Source organism: Rissa tridactyla, chromosome 6 (genome assembly GCF_028500815.1).
Source record: "Rissa tridactyla isolate bRisTri1 chromosome 6, bRisTri1.patW.cur.20221130, whole genome shotgun sequence".
Classification (NCBI taxonomy): Eukaryota; Metazoa; Chordata; class Aves; order Charadriiformes; family Laridae; genus Rissa; species Rissa tridactyla.
Genome location: NC_071471.1, coordinates 66,984,744 through 67,005,352, shown reverse-complemented (window position 1 = coordinate 67,005,352; position 20,609 = coordinate 66,984,744). Strand labels below are relative to the sequence as shown.

At 49.9% G+C, this 20,609-nt stretch overlaps 1 protein-coding gene and 1 long non-coding RNA gene across 3 annotated transcripts; one reads left to right on the top strand and one right to left on the bottom strand.

Annotated features, from left to right (window-relative positions):
* Nucleotides 1-8,047: 8,047 nt before the first annotated feature.
* On the bottom strand, nt 8,048-14,685 carry LOC128911863 (uncharacterized). Its single transcript, XR_008467200.1, has 3 exons — nt 13,854-14,685; nt 12,709-12,795; nt 8,048-10,154 (listed from the first exon to the last, which is right to left on the bottom strand). It is a non-coding gene; the product is annotated as an uncharacterized LOC128911863 (long non-coding RNA).
* Nucleotides 14,686-16,252: 1,567 nt separating this feature from the next.
* LOC128911859 (uncharacterized) lies at nt 16,253-19,645 on the top strand. 2 transcript variants are annotated; one of them, XM_054207368.1, is made up of 2 exons: nt 16,253-16,508; nt 18,238-19,645. In XM_054207368.1, exons 1-2 carry the CDS (start codon nt 16,293-16,295, stop codon nt 18,700-18,702), a joined length of 681 nt encoding a protein of 226 aa, XP_054063343.1. In that variant the 5' UTR covers nt 16,253-16,292; the 3' UTR covers nt 18,703-19,645. The 2 variants fall into 2 exon arrangements, with proteins under 2 accessions (XP_054063343.1, XP_054063342.1); XM_054207367.1 differs by having other exon boundaries at nt 18,190-19,645.
* Nucleotides 19,646-20,609: the final 964 nt, after the last annotated feature.

The window sequence follows — 20,609 nt, the reverse complement described above, 5'->3', positions numbered from 1 at the left end:
AAAAGCGAACTGCGGGGCATCGTCCAAACGATCTGTGTAACTTGTCTGCGTGATTCCTGATCACTCCAATTTAGGAGCTTTATGATAATGAAGTGCAAGATGCTTTTCATCAGTGCTGCTGCTGCTCATATCTTGGGCTGATGAGAGTGGCAAATCCATTCCAAGTCAGGAGTTAAAAAGCGTCTGATACTAAAGGGCATGGGATGGTGGGGGAAGAAATAGGGAAAGGCGTTTTGCAGAGTGTGGTTGCCCTCGGGATGAAGGAAATAATAGCCAAATTTAACAGCGCCCTCTCCTGGCTCTTGGCAGAATAACATGCAGGGCTGTTGGGCTCGGAGCAAGGCTGCAAGTACGGGGGGGTCGCAGCTGCTCCTTTCCTCCAACGGGATGGACTTGGTGAACTTTCTGTAGGCAATAAGCGCAGACAAGTTAAAATACTGCACTAAAATACTAAACCGGCTGTTTTTCATTAAAGGCAGTTAGTGTTGCTTTCATCAAAACTTCGTCAAAACTTGAGGGGATCACCGTGTATAAGAAAACTGATTAAAATTGCTTCGAAAGCTGGCATTATAGAGCAGATAATGCTCTCTGCCTCCCGAGCATACTTTGTGCCACAAAACAACTTCAGAAAAGGGCCAGCAGTTGTCCCTTCCCCCTGTCCTGTTCCTGCCCTGGGCTGGGAGCCTTTGAATTGCTCAAAGGCAGGACATTTCCCAAGGGACGCAGTGACCAGCATGCTGAGTATCGTAGCGTGGGCATGGGGAACAGATGCTGTTACACATTTGTTTCTACCCTCCTCTTCTATCACTTTAGCTTTTCCAGAGGTATCATAGAATCATAGAATCGTTAGGGTTGGAAGGGACCTTAAAGATCATCTAGTTCCAACCCCCCTGCCATGGGCAGGGACACCTCCCATTAGATCAGGTTGCTCAGAGCCCCATCCAGCCTGGCCTTAAAACTTCCAGGGATGGGGGTTCCACCACCTCTCTGGGCAACCATACCCCGAAGCCAAACCCGCTGCCTGTCCGCATTCCTGTGCTGCTCTCCAGCCTTGTAAAGCTTGTTTCACTTCACGCACAAATGTGCTAAACTGGAAAAAAATAGGTTGGCTGAGAAAAGCAGAATGGCAGGGCCAGGGCAGGGGGAGCGTTACCCGCTGGTTCATCTCGCAGGCAAAGGCTGCGATTGCCGTCCACGGGGTGTCCTGACGCCACCTGAGAAATGCTTGTCTTTTCCTTTATCTGCATTTCCAGCAGCATCTGGCTGTTTGTTTCCTTACCGGAGTGTGGCTGCACCAACCCCTCAGTGCCTGTTTTCCCCAGGGAATCCCAGGTTTGTCCGTGAGCTGTTCTGCCTGGCCGGACCCCGCAGCCCGGGGGGAATGGTGGTGGTCGACGGGGCTTCGGCAGAAGGAGGGGGTTCAGCTGGCGGGAGCAGAGCTGAAGTTCTACCAGCGTTGACAAATGTGGTTTCCGTTTTTGTCAGGCCGATCTCAGCTGTCCGTGGGATGTGAGTGCTTCCGAGCGTTTGATTAGATAGGTTTCAAGTGTTTTTCCATGTCATTAACAAAAAGAGGTGGGAACTTGAAATACTTGAACAAGTTATGCTAACAATTGCAGCACTAAAGCTCTCCCAGTGTTACAAAAAACGTACTAACTTTGAGGTAAGTTAAAATTTTTCAGGTTCTTTTCCAAGCTACAGTCCAGAGGAACGGCCTGGCATAAATTTTTCTCGGTTCCTGTTCTGTATTTACTGACTTTGTAATTTTTCCATGGTTTGAATACTAGGTTTAGATGTTCTTTCACATCCGCAGCACACACAACATAAAAATGGCCTTTTTGCATACCTGAAATGCTACGGAGGTGGACCTGGCAGCAAAGAGTGTAGAGGACAAGCTCGATGTCCCTTTTTTTAGCCTGCAAAGAGATACTGAAGGATATGAAACCCCTGAAATTGAAGGACGAAGACGACACTGGTCCAGCTGTCACTGAGACCGAGTACCTCGGGACCAAATTGCAGGGGCAGGGCTTTGGAGCAAGTCACTCCCAAAACAAATGGGGGATCCATTTCTGCTGCTTTTCTTGCGCTATTCCGCTAGCCGCTATTAAAAGACAGGATTCTCGGCATCCTGACCTGGCTACTTGGCAAATCCGCGGGCCTAGAGAAGACCACTTGGATTAAAATTACAGGCTACCACGTAATGAAGATAATCAGGCTTGCGGAACACGTCAGGCTGCTGCTCACGCCACGTCTTCGACACCATTTCTCATTGGGGAAGTATGAAGCTACCAGGGTTATTGGTTTTTTTGTTGGGTTTTTGTTTTTTTTTTAGAGCAAAGCTTTCATCCTGAAGCCAGAAGAGGACGAGCTGTGTGTTTCACCCTTTCATCCCTTTTCCCCACCCACTTCCTTTTCTACTGCAGAGAAATAAGTGAACTCTTTGTGATCTCTGCTTTCGGAAGGTTTCATCTCCCAAGCCGCTTCATAGATTATCAGCGGCGTCCCAGCTAACAGATGGCTGGAAGTGACAGCGGCGCTGCAAAGAATTAAGTAAATTATTTCCATCTCGGGATTGGTCTCGTTCACTACGTTATGGCGCTTTTAAGCATTTTCCATCCACTGGGATGAATATTTGTGTATCGTTTACGGAACACGAACAAAATCTCGCTGAACCAAAATTTCCAACCTCAAGGCGACTTGTTATTTTTGGAGTCATCATTGGGCCTCGGGCAAAGACTTAAGGGAAATCTTTTCCTCTGTAGTGGGGCCAATAACGCTGTAAACTTAAAGATGAACTGTCTTTTTTCTGAGCTCAAGATTAGGCAATGAACCAACCTCTCTCTAAGCCACTAGCAGCAGTCAGAAAAACTACTGAGTGGGGCAATTTTTTTTGGTAATTGTTTGTGTTTGTTAGTTTGACTCTTTGCTCTGGTTTGCTAAAAAATCCCTTTCATGTGCGAGTGTGGAATGTTCTGTGAGAGGAGAGCTGCCAAAACCTGAATCAGTCTTTTTTTCCCTTCTTTCATTCCGCCCCCCCCCTCCCCAACACACTTCAGCAGAGAGGCGACGAGCTAAAAAAAAACAGAATGTGGAAGTGATGAGTTTTTTCAGGACTCGGCGTTTTCAAAGAGGGATGCCCGAGGATGCGACCGACCCCCAGCAGGGTGGACGGAAAGGGAAAACCGCGCTGCTGAGCGCTGCCAAGAGTGGCTGGTGTTCGAGGCTGTGCTGCTGAGGCTCAGCTGTCCTTGTGCACATAACTGCTGTCCCAGCAAAGCGCTCCAACTGGATCGGAAAAGAGAGCAGGGAGGGGAGTCGGTCTTTATCATCTGCTAAATAAAACTGAGCTGGCCAAAGGAGTGATCAAAGTGATGTAAATGAAGAAAAAGGGCATTAGTCTGCATTCGGATTAGTTTTGGCTTTGGTCCTGTGTGAGCTGACTGGTGGCACCAAGGCTGTTAGAGCAGGGCGGCTGCAGCGGCGCTGGGAAAACTGTTACCGTCATCCCTCAATTTGCCTATGGATGAGTTCGGCTGGTGGCCAAGGTCTCCAAAAGCATGACGTGGGTACGTCCTGCCCACTCCAATTTTACTCAGGTGGCAGCAATCTCCTATTAGGCAGCGTCTCGCTTCGAGGCGCGTCTTGCTGCACCAGGTTGGGAGATTCACGAGCATCTGGACTGCAGCAGGACGAAGCACCCGCTTCCAAGGCGACGTGCAGTTCTCACACCCACCCGCTCTCCACTCTCGGTGGTCTCCTTCACCCCGCTCCTTTACCCCTCCAATTTCGCACAGGCATGACCCACACTGAGATTATTATCGTGCCCCCCCCTTCAAAGCTTATAAATACAATGTGTAGCGGTGGTTGTACCTCTGGAGGGCTGATGGATCACAAGCCCTCCTAGATACCCTATAAAAATCACCTTTTTTCATCGCAGGAAAGATGCAGTGCTGGGAAGAAGTGGTAATTGTTACTCAGCTTCTCAAAAAAGAGGAAATCATGGCTCACAGTAATGTGAGCATCACTGTTTTCCAGTGAAAAATATGTTAACTTGTTACAACATGTAACCTATTCCATAAGTATTGTTTTTCCAAACATTTAGATGAATTACACAGTTCTGGTGCATTCATGTACCTCTGTGGTAGCCAGCGGTGGGGATTTTGCTAGCCATCCCCGGGCTCGCAGAACAGGCACGTGTCAACATGGAGCATGAAGAGGAGACAGTTACAACACCCTTTACCTGGGTGTGACCATTTTTTTCTATTTTGTGATGCACGCAAGCCATATACGAAATGTTTTTTTTACAAAGCAGTCCTTCTGCAGACATCAGCAAGGAGTTAAAGCAGTTGAAACAGATGGGTCACATCACACCCGCAAATTTAAGAGGACAGCCCCCGCATACTACCCTTGCTTCTCCGGCTCCCTTGGCTCGTCAGATACATTTGGTTCAAACTGGGCCGCGCTGAACCCCAGTCATCCCCGAGAAAGATCCCTGGGAAGGAGGAGGGCGCCCAGCGGAGCCGCTGCCTGAGCCTCTCAAACACAGGCACTGTTAAACGGGCCCCTGGCCGACCCCCGGCTTCCCACAGCGCACGAGAGGAAGGCTGTCCCTACGGGGCAGAAGATACTGGTCAGAGCTTCAGCAATGTGGGAGGCTTCGCAGAAAGCGTGTGGATCACGGCTTGTGCTGGTGAGTTCCCCGGGAACTGTGGCAGTGGGCATGGGGCAGGCGCGCGGGGGTGGTAAAGTGACTGTTGCTGGAGAAGGGGGCTGCTTTAAAAACAGAGAGAAGCTCTTGCTTGTGGGTATTTTTGTTTGTTTGTTTTTAATTTACTTTTTTGCTAACCAGACTAGAAACTAAGGTTTCAGTGTATTCCTGTTGTAGCTGGACTGATATAGCCTGAGCTGTGGCAAAAATATGTTTGGCTATACCTTGCAGCAAATAATTTTGTGCGGCCAGCAGGGCCAGGGAGGGGATTCTGCCCCCCTGCTCCGCTCTGGTGAGACCCCACCTGGAGTGCTGCCTCCGGCTCTGGAGTCCTCAGCACAGGAAGGACATGGACCAGTTGGACGGGTCCAGAGGAGGCCACGAAAATGCTCAGAGGGCTGGAGCCCCTCTGCTGTGAGGACAGGCTGAGGGAGTTAGGGGCGTTCAGCCTGGAGAAGAGAAGGCTCCAGGGAGACCTTAGAGCCCCTTCCAGTATCTGAAGGGGCTACAGAAAAGCTGGGGAGGGATTTGGGATCAGGGAGTGGAGCGATAGGACAAGGGGTGACAGCTTTAAACTGGAAGAGGGGAGACTTAGATGAGATATCAGGAAGAAATTCTTTCCTGTGGGGGTGGTGAGCCCCTGGGCCAGGTTGCCCAGAGAAGCTGTGGCTGCCCCATCCCTGGAGGGGTTCAAGGCCAGGCTGGACGGGGCTTGGAGCAGCCTGGGCTGGTGGGAGGTGTCCCTGCCCAGGGCAGGGGGTGGAACGGGATGAGCTTTAAGGTCCCTTCCAACCCAAACCATTCTGTGATTCTATGATTTATGGGAGCCTGGACACGCCGCAGGTTGGCGCTGCCACGGCTAAACTGGGTAGGTATGCTTTCCAAACGCGTGTTCCACCCAGGCTGCTATCCCATTTATTTCTACAGATAACGGCACTAATTTAAAAGTGATTTAATCAGGTGACAGCTTTTGCATCTGCTGCAGGTTTCATTACATTAACACCACTAATAGATTTGCATTTTAGAGACCTGTCTTAGATGCCCGTTTGAACTGACAGAAGCCAGGGATGCAGCTGCCACCATTACGTTAATGCTGGGATTTTTCAGAGGCTCAGGCAGGACCTAAAGCTGCAGCTGGAGCCGGGGGGGGGATTGTGCCGATGGTGCCGATGGTGCTTCCACGCTCGGCTGAAGGTGGGATCTGCCGTATGGCCACGCTCCGTGTTCAACATCTTGGAAAACTTGGTTGTAAGAGACCGACGGGATCACGGCGGGAGGATGACGCTGACTGATAACGGGAAAAAAAGAAAAACCAAGGGCAACCAAGATGATTGTGGGACTGGAGCACCTCCCTTATGAGGAAAGGCTGAAAGAGCTGGGACTCTTTAGCCTGGAGAAGAGAAGGTTGAGGGGGGACCTGATTAATGTTTACAAGTATCTAAAGGGTGGGTTTAAGGAGGACGGAGCCAGGCTCTTTTCAATGGTTCCCAGCGACAGGACAAGGGGCAATGGGCACAAGCTAGAACATAGGAAGTTCCGTTCAAATACACGGAAAAACTTCTTTACGGTGAGGGTGACAGAGCACTGGAACAGGCTGCCCAGGGAGGTTGTGGAGTCCCCTTCTCTGGAGATTTTCAAGACCCGCCTGGATGCAGCCCTGAGGGATGTGCTTTAGGCAACCCTGCTCTAGCAGGGGAGTTGGACTAGATGATCTCTAGAGGTCCCTTCCACCTCTGAAGATTCCGTGATTCCGTGAAAACGGAAAAAAAACCCAACTATAATTTTGCATATCCCGCCATGGCCCTGCTCCGCTCCCCCCCGAGCTCCGCGGGGGTGCAGGGGGCAGGAGCCCTCACGGACGGGACACCCGGGTCCCCCTCGTCCCCCCCAGCCTCCCCCCCCCGCCCCTGCCCCGCCCCGCGCCGGCCGCCAGGGGGCGCCCCAGCGGCGGGTCCCAGCCGGCGGCAGCGTCTGCCTTCCTTGAGGGGGGGGGGGCGAGTTATTTTGGGTTTCGGCGTTGCCGTGTGTTGTTCTGGGGCGGCGTGAGGTGGGATCCCGGGCGTGAGGGTGTGTGATTTGTTCCCGCCCACCCGCCAGGCAGCGCAGTTGTGGGGGGACGGCACATCACACCCGGGCCCTCCCTGGAGCCACCCCCACAGGCCCAGAGGAGCAGGGAGGTAGGATGGCAGGTGGGGCGGGCTGAGGTAAGGGCTCGGCGGAAGGGACACCTTGTCCTGGACCCCTCGGGTATCTCCCGGGAGAGCCGTCGGCCCCGTTGTCCGTGTGGGAAATCGCAGAGTCACAGCATGGCAGGGGCTGGAAGGGACCTCAGGAGATCATCTAGTCCAGCCCCCTGCCACAGCAGGGTCACCCAGAGCAGGTGGGATGAGTCCATGCCATGGGGATGAGCCAATGCCAGAGCCGCTTTTGGGCTGAGGGGAGTTTCTTTATGGGATGTCCAGGCGGGGAACTAAAGGCAGGGAAATGGAGGGGATGTAGGTCATTTAGGGGAGGAACAAGCGTGGGAAAATAGAGGGGTAAGGGATAAAAAGGGCTGGTCTCATCTAATTAGTTTTCTTGTTGGTACGCTTGCCATGGCCTGCGTTGGGCTGGCCCTGCCCTGCGCCCCGTCAGCGCTGGTTGGACGCCCCATGTGTCTGTGGTGGCAGCGCGCAGAGCGGGGTGGGTGGACGTAAGCGCCGTCAGCTGGAGTGGGAGCGGGGGAGGTGGGCGCCCACGTCTCTGTGGGCCAGCGCGAGCGGGCGAGTGAGTGCTGGTGTGGATTTATGTGGTTGGACTCGATGATCTCAGAGGTCCCTTCCAACCACTAAGAGTCTGTGATCCTGCTGGCGAGTGGGTGAAGTTCGCGTGGCAGGGCTGTGTGTGAGTCTCTGAGGGTGAGCCCATGGGCCGTCGGAGGCGCAAGGGGAGTCCCAGACGCTGCCAGAGAGACCGTGGGGTCTGGGGAGCTGTACGGCCATCCGTTTATATATTTTTATATGCGTATATGTATACGTACGGTGTATATGTGTGTTCTGTGTGCGTCTGCCCACTGGTAGTACATCCTCAGCCTTGCTCCTGGTTGGACCTGGGGACATGGAGCTGTGGCAGCTCTGCCTCTCCTGTGCTCTGGGATCCGGACCGGTTTCCCCCAACATGTAAACACCAAGTGGGGAGCTGCATCCCCGCCTGCTTGCACAGGGCTGCTGAGAGCACCGCTTGCCAGCCACGGGGGAACGGCTTGCTCAGCGCTGGCTATCAGGAGGTTATATCTGAAAGTGCTTTTAGCCCCATGAGTTGCAGGCAGAGCCTCACCTCTGGCTGACCTGGGCAGCAGAGGGTCCGCAGAGGGGAAGGGGACACAGCGCCGGCATGCCAGAGCTCCGATTCCCACTTGCAGTAGGAAACGCCGCCTTCCCTACGCTCCCGTTTCAAGGCTTGTGATCCCCCAGTGCCAGCTGAGGTCGCAAGAGACAAGGCAAGGTGACTTAGCAGCGCAGGGGACGGCTGGAAGGAAAGGCAGGGTATTTCTGGAGGATTTTGCCCGTGTTCAGGTATTACCCATACAGTCTCACAGGCCCCAGACAGAACAGAATCCATGTGGATTTGAGGAGCTGTCTTATTTTTAACACTCCTTTGCTAACTTCAGTCCGCCTTTGTATCACTCCTCCTTTCCCAGATGGTTTAGCACAGGGGCTCTCCCGCTTTCCACGGAAAATTACCCAGAGGTCTTAGGGTCTGCTGAGAAACAGAGAGAGGTAACAGTCCTGAGGGTCTTCTCTGAGTCTGCCCTCCTACCCGCCAGCAGAGAAAGCAGACGTAACCCGCCCCTTCCTTCTCCAGCGGGACCCAGCTGCAGCAACATTGTCCCAGCAATGACATTTTTTCTGGCCACTAAGGGAGCAGTCCTCGGGAAAGCAACCGGGGCTTTCTAATTGTGCTCTTGACTCTCATTCTCTGCCTGCGATATTTTTGGTAGCACTGATAAAAGTTGACATCCTGGATGGGCTCTTTATTGACTTGCAAATACCGCCCTGATACTGGTGATTGCCCTGTATCGGCTTCTTTCTGAAAAGAGACAGAGTGGTTTCCAGAAGGCGCAGGTGATCAGAACACCAGGCACTCACCGCGTGGGGGCAAAGGACACCACTTGTTAGAATATCGACCTGTTGACTTAGCGTCAATACTTCTCTCTCTCTGCTTTCCTCTCTGTACAAGAGGACAATTTCTGCAGACAGCCGTGCTGAGGTGGAGCGTTCCAAGCTGAGCTTGTGTACTATCAGCTTCTTTGTCACCATTTCTACAGGTGTCTTGGCCAACTGTGGCAAAGATGGACTAGGCATAAGGTTGTGAGAGCAGCAGAAACCGAGGTGGGGAGGCTGGTTTGTTTGTCTTTGTGTGAGGAGAGAGGAAACAGGGGGAAGAGCGTGGGGAGAAGAGGGAGGAGAAGTCGATGGGAACAGAGCTGGTGGGAGGAAGGAAGGTGACGTGGTCATGTCTAGGCGTGCTACCAAGCGCAGCACGCAAGCGCCAGGAAAAATCCAGTGCATACCACCGAGAGACAAAGCAGAGAGGGAATCAGAGTATCTGTGAGCAGGTGAGACAAGAAATCAGCTGTGTTTTGGGGTTTTTTATGTACGTCCCAAAAAGAGGAGAAATCACCCCAGCTGAAGATGCAGGATGCCAGGAGGTGCCTTCCCCCTCCTGTGGCTCCGTGTTGCTGACACCACTTGGTGCAGCTGATAAACCTGTCAACTCTTCGTTGCTCTCATGCTTTTGCAGCTCAGTTTGTCCCCAGGAGGCAACACCTGGTGAGGGCAGGACAGAAGTACGGTTGTCCTGAGCCTGTTGAGGTACCCAGACGAGTGTGGGAAGGTCCCGCACTGACGCGGTGCTTCAGCGTGGTCGGTCTGCGCAGTTTGTAGCTCCACACAGTTCAGGCACTGAACGCAGACAAAACGAATGTACCTGATGGAGCAGATCGGACCAGATCTCCGCCTGTGACAAGCAGTCACCTTCCTTATGCATCTTCCTCTACCCTGGATTTCACTCAGCTGTGGATTTGCTAATGCCTCCTTGTGCTTTAGAAGTTGCCGTGGGATGAAGCTGGAGACGAGGCACTTTGGGCCCGTGGAATAAGCACATTAGCTTAATGCGTCTGAAATACCTGGCAGTGTCAGCGCTGACATTGAAAGTCCACCTTTGGTTTCCAAAACTAATCCCTCAGAGAGGGAGGGGGCTGCTTTTATGCCTTTTAGAGCGCTTCTCTTGAAGATGTGCAATGTTGTAAAAGTGCTACAGAACTGTCAAGAGGGTCAGGTGAATTCATTCTCAGCACGGACCAGCTGCCAGCAGGGACGAGGCCATCCCACGCTGGACACTGCTGGCCCGCAGGGATCAGCGCTTTCCCTCTGCTTTCAGTCACCCAGCCAGGAAGCTCGGAAACCTGCGTTCAAAAACAGGAAAGGAAACAAAGAAAGAAAAGCCCTGAGAGCCTTGTTCTGGGAAACGCAGCAGCAAACCTCCCGGCTTCCCAGCTGCTTTATTCCGTGGCACGAAGGGTCACACCTGTCTGCTCCCATTGAGGTGCTCGTGTGGGAAAGGCTGTGCAGGACAGGAGGACAGCGGGGCGTAAATCAGAGCATTCATCACAAACACCCACAGCACTGCTCCCAAGTCAACTTCCCGTGTCCTGAGAAATGTGGGTCTTCTCCTCCTGTAGCTCTGCCTTAGATTGCGCTTCCCCTCCTAGGAGTGCAGGAGTTACATTTTTTATTCTTTTCCCATCTCTTATTTAACAGCCACTTCTAATACTCCGCTTCCTGAACTCTAAGCATCCCTAATCCCTTTCCTGTACTTCAATCTACAGTCAATTTAAAAAAGAATCAGAAGGACTGAGAGATATAAATGTAATTGTGGCTCAACCTAGCCAGTGAATGTTTGCTTCAGGTTTAAAGCCGGTGATTATGACAGAAATCTCGCTATCTGGGCCGGGAGTCTCTGGTGAAAATCCGATAGTAAACATGCCACGTGAGGCGAGCATTTGACATCTGCAAACGTTGCCATCTGCTTCTTCTTTTAAGAGTATTAGCCATCTAAGAAGGGAAAAGACAGGCATGAAACTTGGTCTGAGGTCAAAAGAGCGTGAGCGAGATCAGGGGTTTGATTGCCAAGTAAGATGGGGTATAGATTCACACCCCCACACGCACTGGGGGTTTTTTTTTGCAAGTGGAGAGGAGATCCTTGCAATAGACACAAAGTCATGCCACCCGGATTTGGGGGAAGTCTGGATGCAGAGGCAGTGATACAGCCCAGGCTTATTTTCAGGGCTCAACCTAAGCCTTTTCTAAATGAGGAACTGAGTAACCTCAGAAGCCAAAAATTTTGACGCAGCCTTTTGCAGTTCTACTTCTGCTCCCACCCCCAGCCACTCGTCTCTGGGCAAGGAACGGCTCATTGCTTCTCTTTTCATGTCAGGCTTTGCTCCCATGGTTACAAGCAAGGCCTGGCCGTCTCCTTGGCCAGCGGGTGATGGAGGTGGCGTGTTCCCCTTGGCCAGCGGGTGATGGAGGTGGCGTGCTCCCCTTGGCCAGCGGGTGATGGAGCTGCCGTGCTCCCCTCTCTTTTTCCCCACCTCTTGGCATTGCTTCAGGGTTGTCACGGGAGCCTCGGCGCTGCTTGGTCCCCTGCGATCCCGCCTGGCTCCGGCTCACCAAGGATTTGGGACGACCTTCCCTGGCTCCGGTCTTGGGAAACAGAGCACTTACAAGCCGGTACTTTTCACACTTTAACAAAAAACTCTTTGTAATTTAAAGGCTATGCATCATGTAACACGGGAGTGCTCTTGATGCGAGACCGATGGCTGCAGGGAAGCAGCAGCCTGTTCTGTAGCTACCAGCTTATGTGGCAGCTCAGAGAGGTCTTGCTGAGCCCTGGGCTGTTGCAGCAGGAGCAGTGCTGGTCCTCAGGCAGACACTGGCACGTTTGTCGTACAGGACAGTAGCAGGGACACCCTTTTGACAGCAAGGAAGGAGGGATTTGCTGTGCAATTCACTTTGCTGTCTTTGTGAGTTTGCTTATGCCCACAGCCTTATGTGAGAGCATCTGTCTGGATTTTCATAGAATCACAGAATGGTTTGGGTTGGAAGGGACCTTAAAGATCATCCCGTTCCACCCCCCTGCCCTGGGCAGGGACACCTCCCACCAGCCCAGGCTGCTCCAAGCCCCGTCCAGCCTGGCCTTGAACCCCTCCAGGGATGGGGCAGCCACAGCTTCTCTGGGCAACCTGGGCCAGGGGCTCACCACCCCCACAGCAAAGAATTTCTTCCTGATATCTAATCTAAAACTCCCCTCTTTCAGTTTAAAGCTGTTACCCCTCGTCCTATCGCTCCACTCCCTGATAGTCCCTCCCCAGCTTTCCTGTAGCCCCTTTAAGTACCGATCCCGGTTGTAGCAGCTTTTAAAGCTCCAGCTCCTGGAATGAAGGAATTAAGATGGAAACCTCCAGTTTCATTTAAAAACAAACAGCAGCAAATGCCCCTTGATTGTTCTTGTCTCTAAAAAATTAATTAAACCATCGCAAAATGTATTCAACTCATCTGGGACTCCTGTCAGACAAAGCGGCCCGTGTTGGGAACGGCAGGGTGACGCGTGTGGCAACAGCCACGCTGTGCAGGGATGAACCAAGGGTGAGGCCAGGGGGCAATGCCAGCGGTACCGAAATATTAGTAACAACATTATACAAGTAAATACAAGTAAGAATTAGTCTCAACTTAGTGGGAAATGCGGTCACAGATGGTGGCTTGGCTGGCGTGACTGGGGTGATGGAGTTAAGAGCCAGAGTGAGCAGCGGCTTTAGGGCTCTGACCGCGAAGAGAGGGCAAACCGCGCTGGACCGGCCCCAGTGCCTGCGCTGGCAAAACGACTGGTTCTGTGGACGAAGGGATGTCACACACCGCGGCTGCCGGGAGAGCTCGGCGGGTCACAGCCACGGCACTTACCCCAGTGTGGGTGGCAGCGACGGATGTTCTCGTTTGCTGCGTAAAACTATGCAGCCTTCGACGTGTTACAGCTTCACAAAGCCGATGCTGTGGGAATGAATTCATACTTTTGTAACACAAATTAGGTATCTTTAACTTGGGAAAATACTCATCGCATTGATGAATGAGCATAGCTTTCCTTATTGCTACAAGGAATTTGATAATCTATATATAAAGGGTGACACCGTGTATTTATTACTTGGTTTTGGATGTGATTTTGGATGCCACCCCCAGTTTTGGATTTGGACTTTTATTAACATCTGTGTCATTCACTGGTACTTTGAAAAATAAAACATTTCTGCTTTGCAATTTATGATTAATTTGGGATGTTATCAATCATTCACCTTACTTACGATACTTAAAGATTGGATATAAAAATAGACCAGTTCTTATTTGTTGGTAGTGGAGCAAATGCGAATGGTTGGCAATAGTAGGGGTTGTAGAAATCTAAATAATTCCTTGCATGATTTTTCTTTTGAGTGATTTACCCCCAAGGCAGAAGAACGGAGATTTGTGGCCACAAGCTGTTCATGCAAACTGCTATAAGCAGCGCTGGCTGACCTGCCGTGAGGAATGGTATAATAATGTGACTCTCCATTTAAAAAAAAAGAAAAAGTTCTTTTTAAAAGAGTCTAAAGGTTAGGATATAAGGTGGGTAACTAATGAAGCCTACGCGCTGCCGAAAGTCGTGTTTCTTTTCACCGGAGCATCAAAGGATAATGTAAAGTTTCATGTTGAACAGGGCAGAGAGCTTTGCTGAAGGGAGAATGACCTGGGCCCCGCTGTATGCAGTAATGGTACGGTACAGGAAGGAACACGGGGTTATAAAAGGACAGACTCTGTGAGCTCCGATTTTAGACCACAGGAGCAGAATCAGAACCTCCCATTAGCACAGGAACGTGGGGCTTTTTTTTTAAAGCTCCACGCAAGTCACACGCTGTACGTGGCGCTGGCATATTCATTAAGCACAGTGAGCAATTACAGATTAAAAGCTGCTGGTGTCTCACTTCAACCAGGCAAATGCTTTCACGGGAGAAGAGGGAATGAATTTTGATAATGAGAGGTTTTCAGGCTGCAGGTTTAAATGGAGAGAGGGAACTCTTTACCCTGTGGACAATCGCGGCGCGTTCGCAGGGCCCCTGCAAAGCCTCTGCTCTCACAGTAGATCCCATCTCCCAAAGAAGCTGTCAATGGCAGCGATTTCGCACAGCTCTTATTGCTCTGAATCAGACGACAACTGTGGGCAGTGCCATGGATATCTTGATCTGGGAAATAACAAAGCCCTCCGTGGCCAGTGAAATCAGTTTCTCCTGCTGCCGCCTTGGTTTTTTTCTCCCTCTTCTCTTCGCAGGGTCAGGCAGGTTCTGCCGGCACTCAGGCTGCACCCTGCTTGTCCCGGCGGGGCTGAAGCAACGCAGACCTGCGTGTAGTGACGTGGCCTAAACGCTTACGGACGAGACCCACCTCCTGCCTGTCCACAGGGACTTATTGGTCCGGGTTTGGCTGGAACACGTCCCGAAGACAAAGATCTGGGAGGGAGAAGTAATAAATAAATAATTTTTTTTTTTTTTTTCCCTGCTAAATTGGACCAGGAAAGTCTTTCAAGGGGGAAATATGGTGCCATGAAGCCTTGTTAATGCTTTGCTAATTTTTCTCAGGTACTGCTAGCAAGGCCACGTTGTACTTACGTATTAAGGTATCATTATGTATAAAACAACAATGCAAATAATCAGGGCTGCATCAGGGATGACTCATAGTTCTATCACTTTGTGAGCATCGTGACATCTCTCCGTGCAAGCTGTTACCATCAACCTCGTATTTGAATTCGCGTGTGGCTCACGCAGAGCTGTGGACGCAGCCCCTGCTCCCTGGTACCCCCCGGCGTGGGTGTAGCTGAAATGGTCACTCGCGCTGACAGCTCTGCTCTCTGCCTGACGACCGCTTTACCCTCAAATTCAACAAACGCCGGAGCCAGAACTGGTTAAAAAAAAATATGGTGTTGCCTCTTTGCATTTGGACAGTGAAGAGCTGGATGTAACTGCTTACGTGAGTTCTTTACTTATGGCTGACCTGCTTTGGTCCAGCAGCCGGGGGGGTGCTGCGGCCGGGGGTTCTGCCCTGAGCCTGCCGGGCTGCCATCTGCCAGCGCGTCTAAAGCACTAACCTGAATCCAGCTGATGGTCTCATGGAGAAGATCCAAAGCTCTTTACGGCTCACAGTCAGCGCGTTGAATACGCGCATGCAAATATTTATGGATACCTTGGATGGATATGGATTCCTAGCTCATCCAGGACACACAAATATTTGCATGCACGTTGCCAGAGCGTGCGAGTATTTATGGATGCCTTGGATAAACTAGAAGCCCTGTGGGCTGAGGGGATTATAAACCCCCTCTGTCTACCTCCCACAAGCACCAGGGAGCACAGCAGTTACTCCACGGCACGTGATGGAGCAGAGGCGGTTCATCCCCGGCTACCGGTGCTCTGCAGGCAAACTGGCCACGGTGGGGCAGTGGACGGAGGTGCTGCCCTCCAAGCGGCAGGAGACATCCACTGGTCCTGCGGACTGTGAGGAGCCCCGTGCTGCCAAAGTTCATGACATACCAACTGTTGCAACAACATACATTTATCTGTCTCTAGCAGGTGATACCACTAACGTATCTTTAAATCAAAACCATGGAGCTGTTCCCCTGACTGCCCCTTCTCTAGGACAGTTAGGCTGTAAGCTCTTCAGGGCAGCTCTTGGTTCTTACTGTGAACATTTTCACAGCTTTGGCTGAAAAGAATCATGGTCTTACCGTGGCCACTTGCCAAATCTGCGTTGGTGCTGGGCGGTTTGAATGCGGCACATCCCTCTCCAGACACGGCTACACCAGCAGCAAGGCAGTTCGGATCTCCTCAGATCTCCAGGGCTGTCGCCCGTCTCCAGCCATGCTGAGGAAGCCTGGTGGCATAGGATTTCTTGGAAGGAATTTTTTGTTGCAGCTGTCTACCCTGTTTCTCTTGACCTGTCGGATGATTGTGTTGACTTACCTTTTGCCTCGCTGAGCAAAAGCCCTGAATGTTTGGCTGTCAGGGATGCCTAGCCAGAAGGGAGGGATCTGCCGGCTCCGATGTAAGCCGAGTGACAACTCCTGCGTGTGGGCTGTTGATCTTCTCTAATTGCCGTCGCGTCAGCAGTCTCATTAGGCTGTCTGGGATGACGGTATGAGACTTTGTAATCCCTGCAAATTCCCCCCCTCACCTGAACCCTTTGCGTTCATGGTTTGGATTTACCGGCCTTCTGTGAAGAGTTTTCAGAGGTTAAAAGTGGCATTAAATGGGTTGAGGGTTCCAGACCTGAGGGAAGGCGTCACCTGCCAACGATCTCCAAGAATCCGGTTTAGGAAGAGCCGCGCTGCTCGGCACTGTTAGCCTGTCTGCTGGCCCCAACGTTACAGATTGTCGAGGAGCTCACTAGCACGAGACCATGCGTTAGAGGAAAACTAGAAGAGAGTATTATTCTGGAACACACATCGCTTCCAACCTCTTCTGAATCGTGCTGAAATGGAGAGACCCACCTCAGTGATGTGCCTGAGAACCTGCTGTGTAAAAGACTGTAAACCGCTCTGTTTCACTGAAAATCCATCCAAGCTGGGACAACCCCAGCTCTCCAGGAACTGCAGTTTCTCTCGTAGGACGATGAAACAAAGGCGGTCAAACAGTATTACCATGTGCACCTTGCCCATCATCCCAGAATATCCAGGCTTTCAGGACATTAAGGTTTGTATGCAAAAACTCTCTTTATATGATAACTGCTGCCTGTTCTTCTCTTAGAGTTATTCCCCTACTTCCTGGTAAATTGGTATTTGATATGATGGTAAGTTTTGGGTTGTGCTTCAGTATAGAAAAGCTTAACTTAAAAGACTTTTATTCTGCTACATTATTAAGTTGTTAATTTTTACGTTGATTATTAATTTTTAAACAACTTTTTAAAGTTTGAGGTGGGAAGGAGAGACTACTTGTTAATCAAGTCTTAGTGTTCTTCAGTCACCTGACTTATTCCAGAAGTCCGACCACTCTAGGCAGGGTCATTAGATTTGTTGGGTCCCTTCCAGAATGAAGTGTGATGGAATAGCGAGAGATCAAAAAACTGGGTTACTTTTCAGTTTACATGTCATGGCCAACCCATTATTTCTCATTTGCGCTCAATGTTTTTCATTCATTACCAGCAGGCAACACGCCAAATGCTGATGATGGAGTGCCCTACTGAGACATTGCTGGGCTCTGAAACCAGATTTGTGGCTGGACCCTTAGCAAGTATCTAGACTTAATTAGCAATTGTCAAAAACGGCATGAGTGATGGCTATTTTTTATGCCAAAGGCATTGTTAGGCATAATAAGTGATTGCAAAATGTTCTATGATCCTGCTGTGGCTGTCATCTACATACAGTATAGACTTTTTTAAAATTTTTTATTGACTTGAAACAGTAATATAATATAAAACAGTTCTTCCTTCAAGCTGAACTGTTAAGGATTTTCAGAGAAAAAGCCACGGTCCGGTCTAACTTGGTGTACAGAAACCAGCTGTTGCCCCTGTAGCTTGAGATGGATTGGGCTGTCTCGGAATACCTGTGGGCAAGGTGGGAATGGCAGAGCAGGAACTTTACAAACCCCAGGGGACACTGAGCTGTGGACATGGAAAGGTAATCTTTTACATAGTGAATTTCTAGCAGAATTTTCTCTCGCAGCCAATAAAAGGACTCGCAGCAGGGATCATCTCTTTCTTTGACTCTTCGAGTAACTCCAGTATTAATTTATTTGGCTGGTTAGAAAGGAGATAGGCATCCTATGGTGGGAAAGGAGGAAAAAACTCCATGCACATCTACAATATGCTGCGGGGTAATGGTAATAAACTTCATAGTTTTAAGGTGTAGAAATATATTGTGTGTGAAAATTGCAATTCTTGTAATAATACACTGCAGCTCAGAACGGAGTTACCTGGGAGTAAGGGAAGGGAAGGGAAAACAAAGAACAAACCTCTTGCCAAGTGGGATCTGGTTTTACCATGGGAAACAGCAGCTTGTCAGGCTGATGACGTTTGAAAAGGATAAACCTGAAGTTCTGTCGATACAGACAGGTGAGAGATTCTTTCAGAAAAATAGATTTTCAGAGAGGCTACATGAAATTGTGGCAGCACATCAGAGTCAGTGGGAGGTAAAAATGCTCAGCGTTGTTAAACCTCAGCCCAAAGGACTTCTCTTCCAGGGAGGGATTGGAAGAAAACTGCTAGGTCTTCAGGGAATTTGGGTTAAGAACCTAAAACCTTCCCTCACTGCTGTTTACTGTATGGAACCGTACACTTAAGATCCTTTTGCTACTTGAGCCAGTGTGTTTTAATTCAGATTTCCTTCTCCCTTCTGTCCCCAATCCTGCCTCTCCCTCCCTCCCCTATTTTAAACAGTCATCAAGAAATTATTTGGAAACTCCATCTTTCAACCAACTTTTCCAGGACTTGGAAAGAGGAAAGAGCTCCTCCTCACAGCTGAATCATTTTCCGGGCAGAGCTTCCTTAGTCCATTGCTTGGGGAGCTCCTCGAAAGGCCACCCGATGACCAGCAGTGGCTTCCACGACAAACCATTGCAAGAGTATTTCGACGAGAGGCTGATGGAGCTCAGGAACTATGAAAGTAAGAGGTCTAATAGGAAGACAAAAGTATTTGCTGATAAGAACCAGAACCCCTTCCTCGCCCGCAGAGCCTCTCGGCGCAGAAGCAGCTGCAGCGCTGTGGCGATGGTCGGGCACGGCCAGGAGGGCGAGGAGTCCTGCAGCGCAGCAAACCACGACGACAAAAAGGGGCTCGAGCGTAGCGATCGAGAGGAAACCCAGAGCGTCCCAGACCTCTACAAGGGCGACTTCTTGGGCCTTTTGACAATGTACATCGCTGCTCCCCTAGAAGCATTTGTGCAAAAATAATGATACTGGAGCTGGGTATGGCTTTTCGTGCAGTCCTGAAAATGAGGGGGAATTGTCCTTGTTCAGCACCATTCCGACTTAAGTAGTTTGCGTCTGACACAGAAATGTGCTTGTCTGTGGGAGAAAATATTCTCGCATTCTGTGTTCTTGATTAGCATTGCATATATTTGTTTTCAATTTTTTTTCGCAAAGAATCAGTATCAGTGGGACATAGTTGTGACTTACTATATACAGAGTGTTCTAAATACATGCACATGTTACTTGAAATTTAAGTTGCCTTAAAAAAGGTGATTAGTGTCAGAGAAGCAGCTTGGTTTCCTATTATGCAGTTTGTATTAGCTAATCTGAAGAGAGACCGTTGCATTCTGCCTAGTTACTTTGCTTGTTTTAAGCCTCTTGGTTTTTATCGTGTCACTTCGGTCCGACTCCTGGCGATGTTTTGCACAGGTGCAAATAGTTGATGAGAAATGATTGATTTTCACTCTTTGCCACATGTAATCACCAGGTGGATCACCGTGTTTGATGCACGAAGAAGCAAACACAGACATAAGTTTTAATTTTGAATATGATCAGCCATTATGGGTTCATTTGCAGACTCAAAAACCTTTGACTTAAAAAGCACTACGAGGGCAAAGAGGAGAAAATGCTAGACTTAAGTGGGAATGATGGAAGTAAGTATGAAAGAAGGCTCCTTCCCTCTTTCTTACCATGAGAACAACATGGCAGAGTCCTAATGTAATCTGAACTTCAAATTGTTTATTGTATTTAAGTGTTTATCGTGGTCATCTAAGTATACAATGTCAGCTGCAGCTGAATCTTTTCATTATGTGGAACGTCAATGTTTAATTCCCCAGCAGTACACTGACTCAACATCGGACCCAAAACAGGCAATTTTTTTAAGCTTCCAGAAAGAACTACTGCTGCCTGTGGTGTCACTGGCAATAAATTCCTCATTACAGTGTTGGTTTGAGTTCATGTTTCTGTCTTTGCTTTCAGACTTGTTTGAACGTGAGCTAACAAGTAGGCCATGTCCCTGGCTAGACCTCATCCCTTCCAGTGCTGGCTTCTCCCCATCACTTTGACCTCCCTCTTCCTCCCATTTCTCCAGCCCTGGTGAAACTCGCCCCAAGGTGTGTCTCACCCCTTCTGCAGTTCATACTTCCCCTCCTCCCCATACTTACCTATTTGCAGAAGTGTTTCTTCTATTGCGCTGCCTCCTCAGCCCTTGGGCCTCACAGCTCAGTCTTTCAGAGTGTGTGAGGGAATATATGCGGAGAGGAGAGGGCAGATTAAGGAATCTCTCGCATCCCTCCTGCCATCCCATCCCTGAGGAAACAACCAAGAGTTTCCCCCCTAAAAGGGAAGAGAAACAGTTAAGACTCATGCCACATCTCCTTCCCAATCCTGGGATCAACAGCATCTAAGGGAACCGAGGTGGGATACTGAGAGCTCTCATTCCTTTCTGTGTGGGAGAAAGCTTTACATTCTTAGGGTAAATGAATTTTTCAGAATTCACAGTTGCCTTACTGCTGCAAATGGAGGGGAGCAGCCAATTAGGTGAGATTTTTCCCTGAAGGAAAATATTTTTTTTAGATTCAAATGAAAGTCTGAAACACACACTATATTAGCAGATGCCATAGAGGGGATGCATCTGGTTTTCATTGTAAATCTGCCAGAGGTTAGTTTCTCCTCTAGGAGTGAACACACAACAATAACACAGTATTAGGTGAGGGCATAAGGACAAGGGAACAATATTAATGCAACACGGGCAATCTTAATTCTTTCTTTTCTTAACCATGTGGCTTTGCACCCTTAAATATGTGCTTTTGAAGTTCAGCTCTGCAAGTCGCTTCCTACCGACAAGCTTTTTACAAAAGGCAAACTGCCTGCCTTCCTGCTCCTGATAG

What these genes read in the sequence shown, in the direction of transcription:
- LOC128911859 (XM_054207367.1), top strand. Translation starts at nt 16,293, where the DNA reads ATGGAGAGACCCACCTCAGTGATGTGCCTGAGAACCTGCTGTGTAAAA. An exon ending in CAGGCTTTCAGGACATTAAG is followed by an intron (nt 16,509 to 18,189) that starts GTTTGTATGCAA and finishes TATTTTAAACAG; the next exon opens with TCATCAAGAAATTATTTGGA.